This window comes from Nyctibius grandis, chromosome 5 (assembly GCF_013368605.1).
Source record: "Nyctibius grandis isolate bNycGra1 chromosome 5, bNycGra1.pri, whole genome shotgun sequence".
Taxonomy (NCBI): Eukaryota; Metazoa; Chordata; class Aves; order Nyctibiiformes; family Nyctibiidae; genus Nyctibius; species Nyctibius grandis.
The window spans coordinates 14945448-14967863 of record NC_090662.1 but is presented as its reverse complement, the minus strand read 5'-3'; the positions used below and the strand labels follow the sequence as shown (position 1 = coordinate 14967863).

The window sequence follows — 22416 nt, the reverse complement described above, 5'->3', positions numbered from 1 at the left end:
AGGGACATGGCAGCTGTACCTCTGTCTGTCCCTCGATGCTGCTCTCTTCAGCCTATGACCAGCAGAAAGCGGCTCCTAGAAATGCCAGCCAGGACTTTTTGAGTGCTTCCCACTTGTTTAGCCAAGCCATTTGATTTTTCCTTGCTAATGGATTAACGTATTCTTCTTAAAAATCAATGTGACATTAAACAACGGTATTATAAATTTACTCGTTACAGGGACAGCTTGGCAAGTCATTTTTAAGAGTGTCATTTTGCACTAAGTGCTGCAGGCACAAGACTGTTTCATACACACAGAACAAAACATTACAACAGGCAGTTTAGAAAGTCTTAAACCTGGAAAAAACTTGGTGCTAAAGTATAAAATGATGTTCCCAGTTTACCTAATTTGTCATTTTATCCACATTTCCTCTAAGAGAGAAAGAAAAATATCAGCTACATGATAAGCTTGCTGAAAACTCTCTTGCCAGCAAATAACTGTACACCGATGGAGTCAAACATCCCTGTTGCCAGTCTGTTTCACAGCTCACATGCGTTGCGTGGGGCACCATGGTCCTGGTGATTTATGGAGCTTTCAAGAAGGTGTCATTGCTGTGGCAATTAATGCATGCTCCCTGCTGCTGTATACAATAATTGCTCCTGGAAATTAGATATTACTCTTAATTTTCTTTGCAGTTTGTCAATTATAGGTTTGTTGACATAGCTGCCATGACAAATCAGGTGACCTTGCATACCAGGAGAAGCACCTGGGACTCATCTCCAGTTGCATCTCTATGCAACTACAGAAGAAAAGTGTGCGCCATAAGACACACATAATCACACTGGTGGACAAGATGAACCCTTTCCCCTTTGAACATAGCAATTTAGAGGGGTGGGGTCTTCTAGGACAAGAGTAACACAGACATGATGTCAGTGCTGTGCAGAAACCAGCCCAGATGTTAAGAAGATGCATCTCTTCAGATCAGGATAAAATCCACTGAGTCTGAGAAAGTGGAGCTGGAATTTGTAAATCCTTGTCAGCTGATCATTCCTTTAGCAGTCTAAGCCCCTGGCCTACAGCTGGGTTTCAGATGGAGGGCATTCAGGTTTCTTCTGGCAAGCAAGAGCAAGTGTAAAATTTACAGAGCTCCACAGTAGCAGCAAAATTTACAAAATTAGTGGCTTTTGCACATGGCTGTCTTTCAATAAATACATTGACTACAAGAGAACTAATGATTCCCCTGACCCTGTCACTGGTAGAAGCTATACTAGTAGATGCTAAGATTTGTAGGCTGAATTTAATCCATGATTTTTAGGGGCAGTAGGAAAAAATAACCGTAAAATACATCCTCATGGAATTATTACAAAAAGATAAACTTTAAATAATAATTTTATTTTGTTTTACAGAATAATTTCAGTGGAGTTGCCTGAAGATGCAAGACAGATTGGCATTCAGTTCAGATGGTGGCAACCATATCACTCTTCTCAAGGCGAAGATGTTTGGGCGATTGATGAAATCATCATGACCTCTGTGCTTTTCAATAGCATCAGTCTGGACTTCACCAACCTAGTTGAAGTCACACAGTCTCTGGGATTCTACCTGGGAAATGTTCAGCCCTACTGTGGACATGACTGGACTCTTTGGTGAGAAACGTGTATTTATTTCTGTTCTACTTTTGTTCTCTTTGTCTATTCATCCTGCTAAGAAACAAGTGATTTCTGCAAATGAGTCTTTCTGGCAGCTATTCAGAGTAATTGTGTCTCATCCTCACATTATGGACAAAAATACACTAATCTAATTGCAATTAGCAGTAAGTTTTTACAACCCATTGCACAGAGATTTATGTTTGATGGGAACCTTGAATGTAGCATTCTTTCCCCACAAAATATTTATATAATATCCTAATAGAAACAATTTAGAAAATTTTCATAATCTTCACTTAAAATCCAGTCAGGTTAATATGGGTATACAGGTTATGAAATAACCTGTTAAGTACAGACTCGGAATATTTTGTAAGTGGTATTCAGATCTGTTTACATAGCCATTAGATTACGGTCCAAAAAGGAAAGGCAGCAGAACGTTGGTAGAATGATGTTAGCCTTTTGTAGTTATTTTGTCTGGTATTACATCCATTTAGTCATTTACACTGTTATTGGCATTATGACATATTGCAATTATGTCTAAAATGCAAGCAAGAAACCATGACCTGCCCCAAAGCAAAAAAAGGTAAGAAAAGAAAAAGAAGTGAAAAGCAAAGAAAAAGAAAATTGTTAGGATTGTGTAAAAATAAGCTTTTTTTAGTAAAATGTTAACCTGCTTCAGAAAAATTAAATTCTGGAGTACATAAGCATAACATTTAGAATTAATACAAAGGAAGCTCATTTAATCTCTACGTTTTGATTAAAACTAAATAACAGTTTCATGCTAGTCTGATCAACATACAAACCCAATGTGGCTTTAATTGGCATAGATATATTTATTTTGGGAAAGTACAATCACAGTAATTATAGAAAACCTCAAGAAAATATAAATAATTTTAGCGTCCCCATGGGCACTCGGAGAAACACTGTTGGAATTTTATTAACAAGTATCTCTGAGCGATCTGATTTGACTTTCTGATCATCTGTCAAACTAAAAGGAGTAGGCTTAGCAGTAGGAACAACATTGAATGTGTTCTACCTGTGATAATGAGGCAGTAGAAGCACCATTAACCACTTTAATAAGGACAAGGAAGGTGCTCGCTGCTCATTAAAATGAAACAACATGTTAGGGCTCAAACTGTTTGCATCTCCTTCATCAAAGAGTTGGAATGAAAGCTCTTTAATGACATTGTTTTCCCTCTGTTCTTGTAAGACCAGTCTATCTCAGGGAGGAGGGTAGGTTGTTTAAAATAGCAGAGGTTCCTCTGTTTTCCTCCTGTGACTCTAAATCAGAATCAAAATAATAAATGTTAAGCTAAATTCTCCATCCCATATATTGGCTAGGATTTGTAGTGCTCAGTCATAGTGGAAATGTTGAACTTTCCATGCATCAAATAAAGAATCGAAACTTTTGAAATATTTCCTTGCTATTTATGTATAAGTATTTTTCATTATCACTGTAAGACATGAACTCTATCCTTCACTGACCTTGCTTCTCTCAAGGGAAATTTTTAAACTTACACAAAGTCCGTACAAATGGCTGCTAGTTAAATTAATTATTGTTGGTTTTTCCCAGCTGTGAGTCCATTTGGTTCTCATTTTCTAACTCATGACTTGCTATGTGCAGAGTTTGCAGTAGCACTGGCACCATCCTCTTGAGAAAAGTCTGACAACTGCTTTTTCATTAGTAGAACTATGGTAAATATGCTATAAATCATTTTACAGGGTGTTATCCCAAGGCCCATTTTCACTGAATTGTCTTTAATTGTCTATTAGGTCTCCGTTTCTGCCTCAGAATCTGAAATATTTATCCTTAAAATTGGGGAAAACTGATGAGGGGGATTTTTATTTTTATTGAGTAGGGAGGTTGTTCTTTCCACTATCCAACTACATTTAGAAAAGAGAGGTTTGTTAATACACATGTCTTTTGAGCAAAGGTGAGTTTTGAGTGGTTTATAACTGTCTATATCTGGAACAGTCACTTGATTTGATTCTAATCGTCAACATTTGGTTTCAGATTGGTTCTTAGACTTTATTACAGCAAGTGTATTTAGCATACTGAAAAGACTCCTGAACACTTTTTAAATTAAGTGTTTGATGATGTATGTTAGTTCATCACCTCTCCAAAATGCTCATACACAGGAAAGATTTTGACCCAAATGCTTCTGGAGTGTTGCAGAATACTTACAGCCACTCACTGAAATGCATTTAAGTATTGATAAGGATACTGAAACTTTTTTTTTTTTTTAAATATTCATCTGGATACAAATAAAATAGCGTTATATAAATAAACTGTCTTCAGTCAGATTATGACTTTATGATTTAACTCAATGTAACAGACAATACAGTGTCCCACTGTCCCTGGAGCAGCCTGGGGGAAGACTGTAAATCTGGCTCGTAATGAACTATCCTTATGGAGCAATATAATACAGTTGCCCTACATTAGCTTGATAGTTTACCTGTGTTTATAAAATGGGGGGTTTTTTAAGATTATTACTCTGTAACATGCAGAAAGTTTCTTTCACGTGATTGACTTAATTAAAATATATTAATACATTTAGGAATTATTTAACATAGTAGGTGTGATGTGACGTAAAAAGACATAAACATCTCCTGCCTGTGATGGAAGCAGAGCTGGGGCTGGAGGGTTTGGCCATCGCGTCAATGTTCTCGATCAATGCAGCTTTATAAAATCAGCTGCATCTGTGTGGCTTTTCGGTATTCCTGAAAGTAGTGGCCTTGAAAACGTGGTAACTCTGGGGAATCCAGAGCAGTTTGGAGCAGGGCAGACTGGCTGACATTGGCTGTGATATCATTCCCAGAAGTACCAATTAGTTGGCAGTGCTTGGAAGGAGAGCAATTGTTATGAGGGCACCTATGGGTATTGTGTTCCTGTGCCTCTGCAGGTCTAATTACATATGTGCTAGAAAACAACTCACAGTTACATATTTATACAAAAACATAGCCTTTGAATTCTCATTTCTGAAGATTCTTTAGTTAATTATTGTTATGCCAGGGACATTAGTCTGTCTTTTACAAAATACGGAAACGTATTTCAGCTGCGTGACTCCCTGAACAAACAAAGAAAACATTTGGTATTCCAGCAGAAGAGCATCCCCCTAACCACATGCATGGGAGAGCTGGAAAGCGAAGAAGTAGCAAGAAAGGTGGAGCCCCCATCTTTCATGCCATCCTGTTCAGCTGGAGGCAATTTGTGGATGATAAAGGACTTTGTGAACCCATAATGTGATTTCTTCCCCTTAAAAGAGCTTCTTACGGAGCATCACAGATTGTCTTCATCTCCTCAGTAGCTTCCTTTTTCACATTTCTTTAATATCCATTTTAAAGAGCTGTTTTGATTTTAAAAAATGCTTACTTAATGTACTGTGTACAACATCCTGTGGCTAAGTTATTACATGAAAATGAATACTAAACTTAAAGTGTTTTAATCATGACCTGAATGCCACCAGTAAAAAGATCGGAGTTTAAGATTAGTTTTCTAATTTTACACCAGTAATACTGAAAAGAGGAAATTTTTGTGGAGACAAGATGAAACATTTAATTCTTTGCACCTACACTGAGCATCAGTCCTTCACTTCCATCACTTTGGGGAAGACAGCTTCTGGGCAGATGCTTCATCAAACTGTTTAGTTTCAACTCCTTTATTCTGTTCAGATGAGCTTTAGGTAACTGTGATGTGTTGTGCCCAGATTTATGTGTTCAATGCCAAATCATTTTCCAAATCATTACTACATATAACTTTTAGCTGATAACACTGCACATGGCTGACTGATACATGAAGATCCTGGTTGTATTGGAACAGATTTCCCAGGGAGCCTTTGGTAAAGTTTTGATTTCCCACATTAGCCATGAAATTTGAAGCTGCACTGTAGAAATTAAAACTATGTCAGACCAAGTCAGCTTTACCTTTTAACTTTGCAGGTTTTTGTCATTTTGATAAGTACAAGATAAAGTTTAGAAGAAAAATAAATTTGGGCATTATCCAAACAAATTCTTCTGAGATGCATTCAGTTCTAACAATGAAGCCACAAACCATAGTTTGCCAGCTGGACTGCTGACAGATGCACATTTATCCCTCTCAACTTAAAATTATCTTTCCCATCGAGAAGAAAAACACTAACAACACTGACTGAAAGAGCAAACTGTTGAGATACAGTTTTCCAAGGCAACTTGCTGCCTTCTGGTCCAGTTGTCTGTGACAGTGCCCCAGCAGTGAAGGGAATGTCCATCCACAGTTGGTTTGTGGTGCTGATCGATGTAGACTGGGTAGTTTCATATGGTACCATGAGTTGGATGATCCTTTAGGAAATGAAGTCACAGAGAGCAAGGTCAGAGAGTAAAGAGGAGCCTGGATCTTAACTTCTGCCAAGTAACAGCAATTTGATAATGATAAAACTAATGTCAGCTTTCAGTAATTTCTTCTAAAGCTTTAACGTGGGATGCTGACATTTAGGGCTTAAATGCTTTCTCTGGAAAAGACACTATAGAAAACAGTGTGTGTCAGTGAATTAAGTTAAAAGAGTGCTAAGTAACACTGACTTCTATTCCTAGTCTTTACACTGACTTTGTTGTGACCTTGAATTTTACAGGGGTAGAAGTTAATATGTTTGATTGTACAGTATTGAAAGATTAGGATTTCTTCTTTAAGATGATAAACGGTAACTTACTTGACCATAAGGGCAACCTTGAACTAGATTATTCTCTTCATCACCACTGTACTGAATGCAGTTTTTTATTTTTTGCATGATAATTTGCAGTGATTTTCTTTAAAAAGATGCAATCCTTATCCTAAATTGTTCACATTTAAGAGTACTCTTAGAAAATGTTGAAGCTGAAAGGACTGCGGTACTTCTGAAGACACTAACTAAACATCTCAAACTAAGGAAAGGGAGGTGATTTTCATTCTACGTGAACTTTCTTAAAAACATTCTGTTTTGAAGACTAGTGTACGGGATTCAAAGATTAAGTTGTTATCACTTCCTCCTTAAACTTCTCTTGCATTTGGTTTTTTTTTTCCTTTTGAATAGTGCATAGAAGAAAAACCTGCATTTAAATGGAAATGACTTTGTAATTTCAAACTATATGTTGTGTTACCATGTATGTGATAACTGAGTACCTTGTATCATATATGAGGCCTGGTGTGTTCCAAACATTAATACTGACAAAATTATCTTCTCCAATCCACTGGATAATGTAACTTTTATATCAATACATCCTGCAGAAAAGAAACTGAGGATAGGCAATATTAATTCTGAAACACAGTGAAAAGTCAGTGAATGTATTGCATCTAAAATCACTTGAAAAATCAATGGAATGAAAAGTCTATGTAAGAAGAATATTTTAAATTAAATGCAGTGTATCTTTACTGTCCAGTGTTTGAATGAAATTACAGCTGTTACTGTGACATGACCTTAGGCAATGGACACTCCTGGGGACAGAATTTTTTTTGTTGTTTTTTCTGTGTGTTATCCTTTGCTTGATCCTAACTTGATCCTTAATACAAAGAGCATACAGTAAAAACTAACAGAATAATTCAGTGTTTCACACTCTGGGATACTTCAAGGCCTTCCTGGTAATTTGTAGAAGTACCAATGGAAAGATGCTTCTGTGCCTGTTCTCATCCCATGTGCCAATCTGCAGAACAAAGAAAGAAGCATTGCTGTCCTTAATCCAGAACCATTCATAATGTTCCCTTCTGAATTATTTTGGGGATGGATCCTGATTCTTTCCTTACATTTCTCAGTTTTACAGGAGATTCAAAGTTAGCTTCTAGCATGCGCTATGTGGAGACCCAGTCTATGCAGATTGGAGCTTCCTATATGATACAGTTCAACTTGGTGATGGGCTGCGGTCAGACATTTACTCCTCATATGGACAACCAAGTGAAACTGGACTACTCCACCAACCATGGCCTCACGTGGCATCTTGTTCAGGAGGTGAGGCTGGCAGTGAGGACGTTTGTCTTCCATAAACTCTGCTTATGCAAAGATCATCTGAAATATACTTGTGGCATTGAACAAAGGAGGATGTTTTCCTCATTCCCCTTTCTATAAAGAAATTCTCAGTTGAAATAAGTCAAAATGACTAATAGAGGTATTTAAACTGTTCTTCATGATATTTGGAAGAAAGGTATCTGAGATCCTGAAATGCAAAATTGTGACAGGAATGGACGAAGGCTGAGAAAAGAACTGAGGCACAGTTAAACAGAGCTACAGAGTAATAACCAAGATCTTTCCTGTGCTATTGCTTTGTTTTTCAAAGCAAAATGCATCTACTGTTTCCTGGCATTTAAATGGATAGAAATTCTTTCTGCCCTTGTGCGCAGCCATTTCGTAAATGGAAAGCGCATTCCTTCAGGGGATTGTAATGTAGAGCCTTTCATCTCCCATCCCTGGTTCAAACACAGTCCAGGACCGTAATGACTGGCTGTTTCCCTGTCTCTGCTAGAAGTGCAAATACCACTGTTGGCTGCTATTTCCTCATGTGGCTCAGCACTGTCTCAGTACAAATGCCATAGCGCATTTGGCCATAATTTGTGCTTTTGTTTTCCCTCTTAGACATCAAGCTGGCCTTTCCTTGGCCTCAGGGTGAACTAACCAAGGTCCTTCAGCTGCCTCCAGCACCCTCCTATTCAGAGGGTGTCAGGGAATTTGTCCTGGTGCCTTTTCACTGCTTGCTCTATAGTTTCACAGAGGGATTTGAATGTCCAGTCCCACATCTTCTATGATCAATGAAAGCATTGTCCTGTCACCGTTTGCCATGTTGTAGTTTGCCGCGTTTACTTTGGTGGGCAGAGTAGAGAAATGGCAATAAGTGAACTTTTAAACTTTGCAAATCCAATTAATGATTTCTTACCTTAAACAGAATTCAGAGGAAAGCTATAAATACTGTATTTCAAACAACGTTCATTCTTTTATACCTAGCAGGCATCATGGTGTCCAAGAATAGTTCCTAGTGGTGGGTGTTTGGGGTTTGTCCTTGCCAAGGGAAGATCAGTTGCCTTCAGATTTTAATTCTCCTTTCCTCTCTCAGTGGAGCTGAGTTCAGAGAGAAGAACTTGCAGCCAAATCATTTTTCTCTCACTGCCCCTGTTGTTGTGATAAAAGAGTAATAGAGAAGGCTATTTGTAGTATATTTCAAGGATGTAATCTGGCGAATACACGAAACACTAATTAATTAAAATGTTTGAAAGTTTTGTTTGCTTCGCACACACTGATCAGATCCTGTTTTATAAGATCTTTTAAGGGAGATGAATCAAAGAAAATTGATGGGAAGGAAACTAAGCCCTTAGAAAACCTACTGAAAAAAAAAAAACAGAATAAGCTATCAGGTCTTCATTTAATACTCGAAGATATTTCAGCAAAAAATTTCTCTGTAAAATAATATATTCTGTCCTACTTCATATTTAATATATAACTATTACTATATGTTTTAACTATATAAATAGTCTTAATTGCTTTAACTACTGTAGAGAATCACTGCTTTATTATTAGCTTCATAGCAGTCAAAGTAGGCTACGTGCATAGGCAAGCGTCTGTCCCAAAGGTCCCCCTTGTGCCTGACACCTCAGATGAGGATAAGCACAGCAGCGAACAGTGAAAGTCTCTCAGAGACATGGGGATGATCAGGAGGAGCTGTGCTGTCGGAGTAGTGGCATCATGGACCCTCTGAAGGGGTAGCTAGAAAAGGAACACACAGTTGGTAATAACATTCAAGCTCTTTATTAATACCTCATCAAAACCACAGCATAAAAGTTTTGGGTGCTGTTCTGGCAATATATAAATGAATAAATGGAATATAGCAGAAAAATGGAGTAACATGGGGAGGGCAAGTCTAGAAAACTTGGGCTAAGAGGCTAGGGTAATGAACTGCCTTTATGTTTAGTATAAACAAGATGTGATAATGATCAGATTTTCTGAAAAGAAAAAAGAAAATTTGGGGAACAGACCTCTCTAGGAATCTGAGTTAAATACAAGAAGTATCACAGAAGCAGGGAAGGGGCAATTTACACCACCTGCTGAAGGTGTCAAAGGTAATACAGCTGCAGAGCATGGTAAGGGCCTCTGGAGGCAACTTCAGTAGACAGCAGATGGCTGCTCTTGCTCCCCACTGGAGACGGAGGGAGGGAGCGGAAGGACACAGCATCCTCAGGCAGGGACTCGCAAGTAGGTCTCTGAAATGACTGGTATAATGGTCTGGAGGTCACTTCCATAGACTCATTCCATAGTGGACTTGTAGACTTACTCCATAGCCAGCACTAGATGCTGGGGTGAGAATAGTAAAAACAATGAGCTTGACAACCTTATGGAGGAAAATAAAAAATTACTAGTCACTAATGCTAAATGTACCTCTTTAAATGAATCATATGGCTTTCTCCTATCCTAAATTGTACTACTGTTTTCTGAGAAATTTTTTGGATCATGACAGGATTTTTCTGCTTCTGGGTCTTTTGCTGCAACACCTGGACCCAGGCAAGCTCCTGGTTCCATGTATGTTTAATCTTTGCTTCTGTTCCCAATTCTGCCTCAACATTAAATCTGGGTTTGAAATATTTTACTTCAAGGAATGTCTTCCAAGTATGCCGAGCTGTCAGGAGTTTACATCAGCAAGTATTTACCACTCCAGCGAATTTACCCAGTGGAGGAGAATCACTGTCCTTTTACCACAGAAGACTTGGTGAGCATTTCTTTCTTCTTTTTTTTTTCTGTTTTTTCTTTTTTTTTGTTGAGTGCAGATAGTTCATCTACTTTTATATGGCTATGACAAAGATCAAGTTCTCTGTAGATCATAAGCAAGCTAGTGGGTGGGGTGCCAGAGTACCAGGGCTGACCCAGTTGCAGGTATTTAACATAAAATGCCTTCCTTACATAATTAGAGTGAAATGTTGGTGAAGTCACCAGAAACTATTGTTTAGGATTGTTTTTAATATATACTGTGACTCTTCTAATAAGGTTCAGTCCTTTTCAAAAATAGTGGTGCTTCTCTGTCAGTGGCCTGCTGGAGGAAAGCTTTATTTGGATTGTTAATTTTTATTTTGCCCATTCCTTATTGTTTACATCTTCAGACCAAAGCCTTGTGTAAACAATAACCAATGATTCATTTCTGGGAATTTTTTACATCTTGTTTCTTTTTATAACATGTCTTCAAAAATAACATTCTCTTCTACAAAAAAACAGCAACAAAAATTATCAAAAGCCCTGCCCTATTCATCTTATTGTAGTCAAACTTGGTTTCGTACCCTAATATTTTTATTTATTTAACTGGATAATTTCTTCCATTATTTATTTTAAAAGCTTTATTATAAGAAACAAATAAAAAGTTGACATAAATCTCAATAATCTTCAGGGCTTCCTTCAACTGAGAATTAAATTATTCCAATTAGAGTTACATCTTGCTTATGTTTGGCCTGAATGCATCAGAGCAATTGCAATAAGATCTTGCTCAGATGAAGTTATCATTGTATTTCCCTGTCCTTCATCATTTTTCTGCACTCTCCACAACTTCCACACAACCTATTTCTATCAGCCACCCCACGATGATACCTTCTTTCAACATACTGGCCATTTTTACTGTACAGACTATATTCACAATCACCTCATCTTTCCAGGCAAAATATCAGGGGCAAATATTGAATCCTTAAAGCATATGAGGTCAGATAATACCAAATGGCACAAGTAAGTCTATGAATAACGGCTTTGTAGTTAGATTATAATGTACTAAATCTTACTTGCTGTTATGTGCCACCAGCTGTAAAATCTGTGGCTTACATAGTTTAAAAAGTGTCTACAATTCTGCAGGATATACTCCAAAGTAGGCTGTTATGTTTAAATTTATTTATAAGATACATACTATACTCGAAGTTATTATTATACACTGTATAATTGATGTTAATATCAGTGTTGCAGGCCTTTTTTTCTTTAGGATCTAATAATTTTCCCTAGCATATGAGGTGACAGAAGCAAATAATTCCATTTTAATTTAGGAGACCGTGGGGAGAAATTATGGTGAAATAATAGCCAGGTTCCTGCTTTATGCTACACACAAATCATAAATATTTCATACTCTATCTTGTATCTGAAGGGATTCCTGTCTGTTAGTAGAGTTTTGTTTGTAATTAAGGTACAAATTACTACTGAATATTACTTTGCTCTTCATAAAACACATTTTCAGTATGACTGTGTTGTGCTACGGTGTAATCGGGGTGAAGAGGAAGGATGGCTGCATGTTCCCCGCCAAAACCAGTCCAGCACACCAGATGCATCTCAGCTGCTTTCATAGGATCATAGAATCGTTTTGGTTGGAAAGGACCTTTAAGATAATCGAGTCCAACCGTTAACCCAGCACTGGCAAGTCCAGCACTAAACCATGTCCCTAAGCACCACATCTACTCATCTTTTAAATACCTCCAGTGATGGTGACTCCACCACTTCCCTGGGCAGCCTGTTCCAATGCTTGACAACGCTTTCGGTGAAGAAATTTTTCCGGATATCCAATTACCCTCCTTTCCACGAGCAAGGAACAGACCGAGGGCTCAGTCGCTCCTTCGGGTTGAGATTGGAAGGGAATTTTTTTTTGCATTTTTAAAGCACACTTACTAACAGAGGGCAAGTTTCTGCCTTTACAAATCTAGGGGTTACTGGTGAATAAGTGATGTGCAGAGCTCCTCCACCATCCTGGCCACACACAGGGCACTGCCCCAGGGGGTCTGATAGGCAATAGGAGGCTCCATAGGGCTCTTCTTCAGAGTGCTCTCCCTCCCTCTCCTCTCCCTTCCCCACCCACACTCTGCTGCAAAAAGCACCCTCGGGTGAAAAGTTAGTAATGGCCAGGAAACCAGTGCAGAGAGCAAGAGACAGGTCTTCTGCCTTCCCAAAATGGGGGCGAGGGGAAGGGGGCTCTGTGGGGACCTTCCTTCTGGCTCAGCCCTACAAGACAAGGGCTGCCAAGCACGCAGCCCACCCTGTGCTCACTGCTCAGGCAAACAAACCATCTAAACAAGCACTCAGGACCAGAGCCTGAGGTCTCGTTAGCTTTGCCCTCGCCCTCAGTAGCCTCGACATGCCCTCACAACCCTGCGCAGCCCTGCTAGGACTGCTGGAGCTTGCAGCCCTACAGGCACAGCTCTTTGCTGAGGGTTTGCACCCTGGGTCCATAGGTAGCGTCAGGCTGCATTACTGTGTTCGTGCAGCCGGAAAATTGTCCATAACAGCACCTATTTATCTTGTAAAGCTTTTTGGGCATGTGAGTATTTCTGCATATCTGTAGATGTTCTGCATCTGGTGTGCATGAGTTTACAAGGTCCCTGTGTTAGCCGAGATTCGGGGTGTTAGGAAATCTGCAACAGTGAGAGCTGTGTTGGAGAAATGCAGTGTATGCACCTGCTTGCTGAAATTGTATTGTACTTGAGCTGAACATTTCTAACACTGATGAAAATTAATTTCAGTTTTATGGGAGGCATTTACATATGAACAGGCCTTAATGAGACACAAGCATCTGTCAGTCACTGACTTCATAAACAAATCAACACCTAATGACTGAATGAGAGTTTCAGGATAATTGGGTAAATGTAATTATGGTAACTCAGAAGGTAGCAAATATAATTTTATCAGCTACAAATTTGCATTAGATGGTTAGGTTTTTTAATATCAGGAGAAAAGACAATGATCTTATTTTAAATCACATATCTGAAAAATTTTATAACAGAAAGAAGATCATTTCACTCGCAATACATCTGGGACTCCCCATGATTTCCTTGTGCTTATGTAAAATGTCACACAACAGTGACTTTTATTTGACATCAACCAGACTTAGATACAATGTCATCAGGAAGCCAGATTGCCTTCCAGTAGCGTAAAAAAAAAAAAAAAAAAAAGGGAAGAAATACAAGGAACTGGGGAGGTTTCTTTTGGTTGTAATAAAAGGCTTTCATAGCTCCTTGATACTGCACTTCCCATTTGAATAGGTGTCCAAATGGTGACTGGCCAGAAAACCGGTATTTTATCACTGAGAATGCAGCTGACACTCAGCTCCTTATTCTCTTTTCTTAATTAACATCGCTTTTTTTAAATTGTTGATTACCATTTTTAACAGCGTAATCCTCTTAAGCTGTTGTTACCTTGAGGCGCAGAGCAGCCTTGGAAAGCTTTCACAAACAGCGAGCAGGACCGGCTTTTCAGCAGCATGGCTTTTGCAACTGCCAATGAAGCCTAACACGCGTTGTCCCTCGCCCAGAGAGGAATGTGAGCCCGTGAGCCGTGAGGTGGTGGCCCCGCTTGCCGCGGACCCCCGTGACCTCCGTGCCGGGTGGGAAGGCGAGGGCAGCCCTGGCCTTGCTGCAGCTCGGGGGCTGCGGGATTCCTGCAGCGGAGAAGCTGTCCCCAGGGGAGAGATTTTTTTGCAGCTAAAAATAACCCTGCCTGCTAGGCTGCGGCTCCCCGGGGTCGGTCCCCAGCCGTCCGGCTGATGCACACACCTCTGCTTTAGCCGCGTGTTCATCTCCAGGCGGCAGCACGACTCCTCCCTTCCTCCCCTCCCCTTAAATGAGGGAAACAGATCTCCTGCCATCGCTGCATTCATCTGGGGGAGCTTCTGAGTAAAAAGCGGAGCTGAGCTCACCCTTAGCTTGACACACAGCCAACGTCTGAGACTCAAGGAGGAAGATGGAGCCGCCTCAGCAGCGTGTGGCCCTGTGCTCTGTGCCTTGCAGGGCGGCCGTTCCCTACAACTGGGCAGCTCCCTGCAGCTGGAGGGGGACGATGAACTTGTCCAGGGAAACATTTTGCTCAGGTGAAACCCACACGAGCCCCAGCACGGGCTGTCGGCCCTGGTGTCAGCTCTGCACCTTGCAGTGTGGGGCCAGCCCAAAGAACAGCCCCACAGCAGTGCTGCACAGGGGTCTTCTCAGCAGGGTTTCAGGTGCAGTGCTCCCCTGGGCACAGAAGTCTGCCTTGTTATCACCTGTGAGTGGGCTCTCCCCACTGTTTGTGTAGGGTGAGTGTGAGCCCGGTGCCCCAAAATCAGCCGTGCTGCATCCACGCAGCCACCCTGCAGGGATGTCTGCACTTGGCAGTGGCCAGTAAGGGGCTGGGGAAATGCCATCAACGCCACAGCAAGCAGCACCAGGAACGGTGCTCAGGGGGCACCACCACTTGTTGGGCACAAGGGACTCCCATGGGATGTCCAATTGCCCCATATCACTGTAAATGCCCCCCAGTTTGCTGTAAACCCCCTGGGGCTGCAGAGTCACACACCCCACCTCTACCCACACACCTTCACTAATGAAAACCAGAGGAGCCCAGCCGCAATGCTCTCCTGTCGCCTGGACAAACAACAGGACACAACTTTATTGTTAATGGGGGGTTTTTGGCCTGCTATAAAACCTTTCTTTGGTTTCACTATTGTTATTTTCCTCAGTGCACATGAGAGCTAACACCAGTCATTACCGTTTTTCTGAAGCACACAGTGTCTGTCAGGGTTCTCTGCGGTGCCGTTGAAGCTCTGTAGCGAACGTGAACACCACCACCGAGATGATGTGCTGGCTTCAGAGCACTCAGAAAGTAAACAGTAAATAATTGTGCTGAATATTGACTGTCCATTGTGCCTATGCAAGCTTAGGAAGTTCTTCATGTGCAGATTACTGGCATTGTGCACTTTTAATGGATAATTCATAGCTCTTGTAATGTAACCCATCAATACATTATATCCTGAGGGAGTATTTAATCGGCAGATCTGCGCCAGCAGATTAGCTCTGCATGCTGTAAAAATGCTTACAGTATTTTCAATATCAAGCAGATACTTAAAACAGACAACAAGGGTCATTTCAATTAAAAATCAAGCCCTTAAGCAGCTTCACCTGTTTTTTAAAGACATTAAAATTGCTATTATAAAAATTTCTCCAAGCATATACTAAAATAATCTTTGTATGCTTGTATTATGCAACTGGATGGTTAACTGCTCTGCTGTACTGTCCATTTTAGCTGCACAGGCCACCTCTATATGTTTTTCCACTTCCATACATGTAAGCACCTTTACAATATTAATTTTAACAGGTCATTCTACATATTTTTGGGTGGGCGGGAGGGGTTTGTTTTCTTAAGTTAAATTAACAGCATTATATCCCATGCTGTAATACAATAGCCATATTTCTCAGAAACAAGCTAGGAAAGAAGCTTCTATTTCTTGCAGCAACCTCCTGCTTCTCATCCTCAGCCCACCTGGCTGGGACTTGCCAGGCACAGGTCTGTCCCAGTTTAACGTCTGATTTTTAATTCTCTGCAGTCAGCCTTGCTTTCCCTGTCCATCCCCTCCACAGCTCTACAATCCAGCCTCAGTGCTTATGTTGCCCCCAATACCACTTTATTCCCAGATCCATCACACAGCAGGCACAGCCTCTTTTGCTCCAGCACAACAAATGATTTCCCATCTTTGTTTCACTTCATGTGCAATTTTTTTTCTTAATCTCATTCTGGCACGAGCATGGACTGGAGGGTCCCTGTACCCACCAGCTGGGAGCTGCCACTAGCCAATGCCTGTAAGTTGTCAGATGTGCACAGGTTGACAGGGCAGCTTGGACAGGCTCAACAGTGACAAAAATTACTCTTTTCGTGATTCAGTTTCTTCTCCAATCTTGTTTTTTGAGGGTGGTGGATGTCAGGCTGGGTTTGACTAGCAGGAGTCACTCAGTGTGGAAAATGTCGATATCGCATCAGACGATCTCCTAGAGGGCCAACATCAAGTACTTTTTTAATAGATAATGTTACCTGACTCCACTATAATAAAGAAAAATAAAGCTGTTGAAGAGAAACTATTTAGCTAGAAAGGAGAAAGTACAGCAAGGTTTTCTGCTTGAAGAATATTACAAATATCCAGAGCTTAGTTATATGTAGGCAACTAATCTAATCCAATGATTCCCTACCACAAACCTTGGATGTTATGGATTTTGTCTGAGTTGTTGGCCAAGAGCAAGCTATTTGCAATGTGGAAAAAAATAGGTACTATGAAATAGGATGTTTGTCAAAAACTTGTGGGAGTAATGTCACCAGAGATACATGAGGAAAATCTAGTTTAGAATCATTCTGACAAAAAGAAATTTCTGTATCCAATAAAAGCCGGTCAACTGTTGTTGAATGGAAATAGCCAGTATTTAAAGGGGAGAAATAATTACACTCAAGAACTTTAATTTCATAGAATTTTTTATAATAAATATCAGAAGAAAGCTTTTTACACAACTTATAGCCTGTTAACTGTGACCAAAAATATAAAAATCAAAGTCACGCCCTGGATCCACCTTTCTAGTTTTGCATCCTGTCACCCTCACAGAATGGCACACAATAAAAATCTGATAATATTCATAGGTATGTTTATCTTAAAATAATGTACAACGTCGCTGTAACACCTCTGCAGCTTTCCTCAGAAATGTCATTAATGACTGTAAAGTCCATTATATAGCCCTGTGCAGCAAGTGGCATCATCTAGAAAGCTCATTTACAAAAATCCATGTTTAGTTGTGCCAATCTTTGCAGGCTGGGCTGTGACTGTGATATCAACTTTGTTTTTTACAGTTGCATTTTATCTTTTTTCCTATAGTTCTGTAAAGAATCACAAATTAAAGCTTTGGTTTTGGGTTTTAAGGTCCAGTGCCACACGTTTCCGCTGGAGTCAGTGCTACTACACAGCCCAAGATGAATGGGCCTTAGACAACATCTACATCGGACAGCAGTGTCCCAACATGTGCAGTGGACATGGCTGGTGTGACCACGGCGTTTGCAGGTATAAAGCATTTCCCAGTTCCTCTTAAAAGCGGTCTCCTGATACTTCAGGTATCCTGTTGTTTGTATACTTTTTTTTTCTGTTGTTTTTAATTTTAGATTAAAGGTTAAAGAATAAAAGCACTGGGGGGAGGGTCAGACCATTCAAGCAACATTAACAGCTGGTTGCTCCACGTCTCCCTGTCCAAGAACCCATACCCTTGGCAAATCCAGGCACTGGAAGAGCTTTCAGTGGCACAGGTCTGTCCTGCTGCAAGTGTCCTGGTGGCCCCTCCAGCCCTTTGCACAAGGACCCCAGGGACCAGCTCAGTGCCAGAGCTGTTTCGCTGTGTCAGAAGGACTCCAGGGACCATCTCAGCACCGCTCGGCGGCCACTGTCAGACTGGGTGCAATACCAAGGGCACCGACTACTGCCTGCCAGCTTCAAACCTTCTAGACACTGCAGAATGTTTTTAGAAATAAGATATAGCTTGTTTCCATTATCCAATTATCCTAGCTCATTTCCAAGATCCAAAATTCCAACCCCAGAATGATTTATTATTTCACACCTAATTTTAAAAGGTCAGTGAGCCACCTTAAGTAATTGTCAGTGTCAAATAAAGCCTTTAAAAGCTTGTTACGTTTATGCTTCCTTGCAGGTGTGACTCGGGGTTTCGGGGTACTGAATGTCAGCCTGAAAATCCCCTTCCTTCCACTGTCATGTCTGATTTTGAGAACCCAGACAGCTTGAAGACAGAGTGGCAGGAAATTATTGGGGGAGAGATCGTCAAGCCCGAAGAAGGCTGTGGGGTCATCTCATCTGGCTCCTCGCTCTACTTCAACAAGGTACTAAAGAGGGATGGGAGACTGAGAAAGGCACATAATGTGGGTTTGAATGGAGCATGATGTGATTATGTGGCAAAGAAAAGGAAGGCGGCAGAAAGCAGCATGCGGTACGAGCAGGGCATTGAACAGCGCAGCTGTGCTCTGCAGGTAAAGAGCAAAGCAATCAAAAGAGATAGGGAGGGACACGTGCATCGTGTATCCAAGAAATACCAGCTGTAATGGAAGGAAGTAAATTGCCAGTGTGCTGGGAAGTGTGTACATTCATACTGTTTTAATTGTGCATTTTCTGTTTTAAGACTCAGTTCTTTCTCAGCAATCCCTAGCTCCCATTTGTTTGTTCTGTTCTGGAGGAGGAATGGAGAAAGGTTGGCTTTCCAGGGGACAGGGAGACTAATTCGAGGTCACAGGACCAAAACTAGTGAAAAAACCAACCCCTCCAGACTTCTAGAAATTGGTTAGCCTGTAGGAGGATACTCTTTTGTATAACTTGGATGCTTTGCAGCAGAGATAGAGGGAATTCTGCTAATTAATAGCACTTATAACTAAAATAAAAAGATATCTTTATGACCAGATGTAAGATTATGGGTTATAATCACAGATTTATTTTTTATTGTTGCTCCTCGGGTCTAGTACTGGGTTTTGTTTTGTTCTTAATTGAAAGGACGAGTATAAATGCAGCTATGTCCTTCTCTTTCAAAGGTTTGATCAAACTGCCACTGCTGTCATGAGAGCCAGATTAGACCCAGAAGAATAACCCAATATGCAATGCTGTAATTGTGTGTTGTTTAGCTCATTACAAAAATCTAACCCATCAAATAATTTTCGGCACTCCTACATAGTCTCACATCCAGCTCCCCTGGAAATGCAGCTCTGCGCTGAAAATTTCATAATAGACCAATCAGTATAACTAGCTAATTGTGATAATTGGATTTTTTTATATAATTGTCTTCTCTGTTAGATGTTTTTCCTTCTCATTCAGTTCTTTATGCCAAGTTTCTCAAAGTAGTTTGCTAAATTAGAATTAACCTGCTATGATCTTTCTTCTGATTTCTGCTAAGGAGGAGTGAAAAACTCATTTAGAAATTCTTGGCTTCTTTCTATTGATCTCTGAGGGATAGGTTATCATTCATTTCTTGAGTAGTAGCAGTCTGTGTGCTATCAACAGAAGGTGGTTTATTTAATTTCTGTTTAGATCTTTTTCAAGGCGTCTAGCGGCCATGCTGGTAGAAAATAAAAAATTATTTTTTATTGCCCAACAGTTCTGTATTGTTTTGGGAGCTCATATTCACAGGCTCAATTTCTTTGCATTTGCTCAAATAGGTACTTTTTATTTGAATGTCTAATGTTTACTGCCATAATCAATTACTTGTACCAGAATTAATGTTGGCTTTGTTCTGCCAAGCCTCTATCTTTTGGTTTACAACTCATTTTAATCAATTGTAGGTGTGTTTGCAACACGGAGCTCTTTCAATTAGCCCCTGCAATTCCTCTGAGGTTTTATGTCACTTGTTCCCTTTCTCAATTAACCCAGTTCTGTAGTTAACCCTTTGGCAGGCAGAGCTGCTGTGGGGTGTAGATATGGAAAACCTACCTGGAATAGTTTTACAGCCAGAGCTTGATCCACTGCAGGTCAGTATGTTGGGTATCCTCAGCCAGCCAGGACACACCTGCCCATGGGACAGCAAGGGTGTTTGCATCTTTGTTATCCATTACGAGTTTGATTAGATGATGCTAATTTTAAATTCCCATTGGTCTCCAAAAGAAGCTTTGAAAACAAACTACCAAGAGACTACCAGTGTCACCTTGGCCAGTATTAGCCATGTGGGGCTGCACCAGGAAGCTCAGGGCTGCACCCAGGACCGAGCACATCTCACTCTCATGGCACCATCCAGGAGGGCTTTTCTCAGCTGGGGGTAAACCAAGAAATAAACCAAAACAGGAATTGTAATTCAATATGACTGTATCCTAAGTGAGTTTTTTGAGGGTCAAAGGATTCTTCACAGGTTTTAGTTATCATTGGTGGTATAAGTTAACTGAGTTTCAAAAACACAAGCATTCAGCTTCCATAAATTAGTCTAGCAGTGTGATGTGGCCTGTTTGGTAGAGGCTACAAATGAGCTGTGGACCCAGGCTGTGATGCCAGCAAAGCAGAATGTTCTGAGAAGGAAAGCAATAGACATTTATTGTGCTGAGTTTACCCTGAACTGGATAGAAAAAGAAAAGAGGTGAGGAGTGAAACAGGATTTAAATTCGTCTATCATCTCATCAAAAAACATAGATTATATTTTAAATCTCAGCTCATAAATCTTGGTACCTATGTCCAGCTAGATCATGCCACTTGCTTATCTCAAAATTGTCTGGAAATTTGTCAGAAGGATCATGGATGTACAAGTGAGAGACAAGGAAAAACATAATTTTTATTTAAAACATGAGCATCATTTTATAACTTAGCCCAGGTTTTCCTTTTTGATACCTTTTTGTGCTTGGAGATGGTCAGGAGCACATGATTTTTTAGGGAATTAAAAACAGTAGGCATGCTGACAGTTCTGCTCCATTTTGGAGGATGGTGCCAGGTTGCAGCTACTTTTAATGAATGCAGACGTATGATCCCCATGTCCCCTCTCCAGCTGCACATATTTGGCTTTGCCCTACCTATAACAGCTTGTGGCTGCACGGCGCTGTGCCAGGGCAAGGCTGTGCCAGGCGCGGGGCACGCAGGTCACCTCTGTGGGGACACTGCTCTGGCGCCGTGTCATGCCTCGCTGCGGGCAGCTTCATATTACATATCAGCATCTTGTAGGCTTGTTGATGTGTAAGCCCCTAAGCTCAGCCTCAAGCAGCAGGGCACACAAGGAAGATGGGGACAGGATAATTCCAATTACAATAAAAGGTTCTTAAACCTTAAAGCTTTTTTTTAGCTGAATATGCTCTGTCTTCCTTTGCCAACATGCATGGAGTGACCATGTTACCCCCGGTGTCAATGTCCAAGAGCTGTTTCCTGCTAGAACACAAAAACATCCTTGGAAAAGCTGTTCACTAAATTTTATGAGGCTATTTTTTCTCTCAGCTATGCTCCAGCAAACTTGAAACCAAATCCACAGGTTTTAGTTGAGAGACTCCTGATTTTCAACACTTACTAGGAAAAGAGCATAGTTTTGTGTAGGAACAAATCTTACTCAGGTGAGGCATGAAGAGAAAATGCCCTTCCTTTGTTCTTGTGTAGGAGATGGGCTTCAAGCAACAGCTATTATAGGGGCTGTAACTTCAGACGATGGGGCAACCCTACACAGTAAAAGATTTGACTGGGGAAATGAGACATCATAAATATCTTTTTACTGCTTTATGCTTTATTGTTAAAAAAGCTGAATACTTAAAAACTTAGCTCCAGTTGGTTCAGGATACCCAGGGTCTGCTCTTTGTCTTCCAAAGGTACTTGGAACCTTGAAGGAATGAGACGAAATAGTTGTGTTGAGATTGTGTTGTGAAGTTGCATTGTGTGTTGAAATGTAATAATAAAACTGCTTGTGGGACCCCACCAGAGTGATTAAGACATAAAGGATGGCCAAGCACAATCATTTTCTGAAAGACAAAAAAATGTCATATTAACACAATTTGATGTCCTCCCTGTTGTGCAGTATTTCTGTGCAGTATTCATCTGTGCTTGACTTTAAATATGTCTATTCATACTGAAGATGTCATATTTAATATTATTTTCCCCCCTCTGTTCTTTGTATTGTAGGCTGGAAAAAGACAGTTGGTGAGCTGGGATTTGGACACTACTTGGGTGGATTTTGTCCAGTTTTACATCCAGATAGGAGGAGACAGTTCTTCATGCAACAGACCAGACAGCAGAGAAGAAGGTGTGCTGCTGCAGTACAGCAATAACGGTGGTATCAACTGGCAGCTACTAGCAGAAATGTATTTCTCTGACTTCAGCAAACCCAGGTATAATTTTGGTCTAAATTACATCCATAGTGCATCAGCTCTTTAAAAAACCATATTTCTCAAATTATGAAAATGTGAATAATAATTTCAAGTTAAAATGCTTAAAAGCCATCATTATATGGAAGCTTTTCCAGGCTGCTACAGTAAACTCCTGTCGCTAGGAAAGAAAAATCTAAAAGCGGGCCTTAAAAAACTGAAGTAAAATAAAAAATTTCCACTCACCTCCCATGTGAAACATG

The 22416-nt window shown here is 40.5% G+C and overlaps 1 protein-coding gene across 1 annotated transcript in view; it reads left to right on the top strand.

Moving 5' to 3' along the window:
• Positions 1 to 22416, top strand: part of RELN (reelin) — a 314463-nt gene that overhangs the window by 203885 nt on the left and 88162 nt on the right. The window contains 6 exon segments of the mRNA XM_068402522.1: positions 1386 to 1622; positions 7384 to 7576; positions 10204 to 10316; positions 17271 to 17408; positions 18046 to 18232; positions 21972 to 22177. Coding sequence (XP_068258623.1) covers positions 1386 to 1622; positions 7384 to 7576; positions 10204 to 10316; positions 17271 to 17408; positions 18046 to 18232; positions 21972 to 22177 — 1074 coding nt within the window.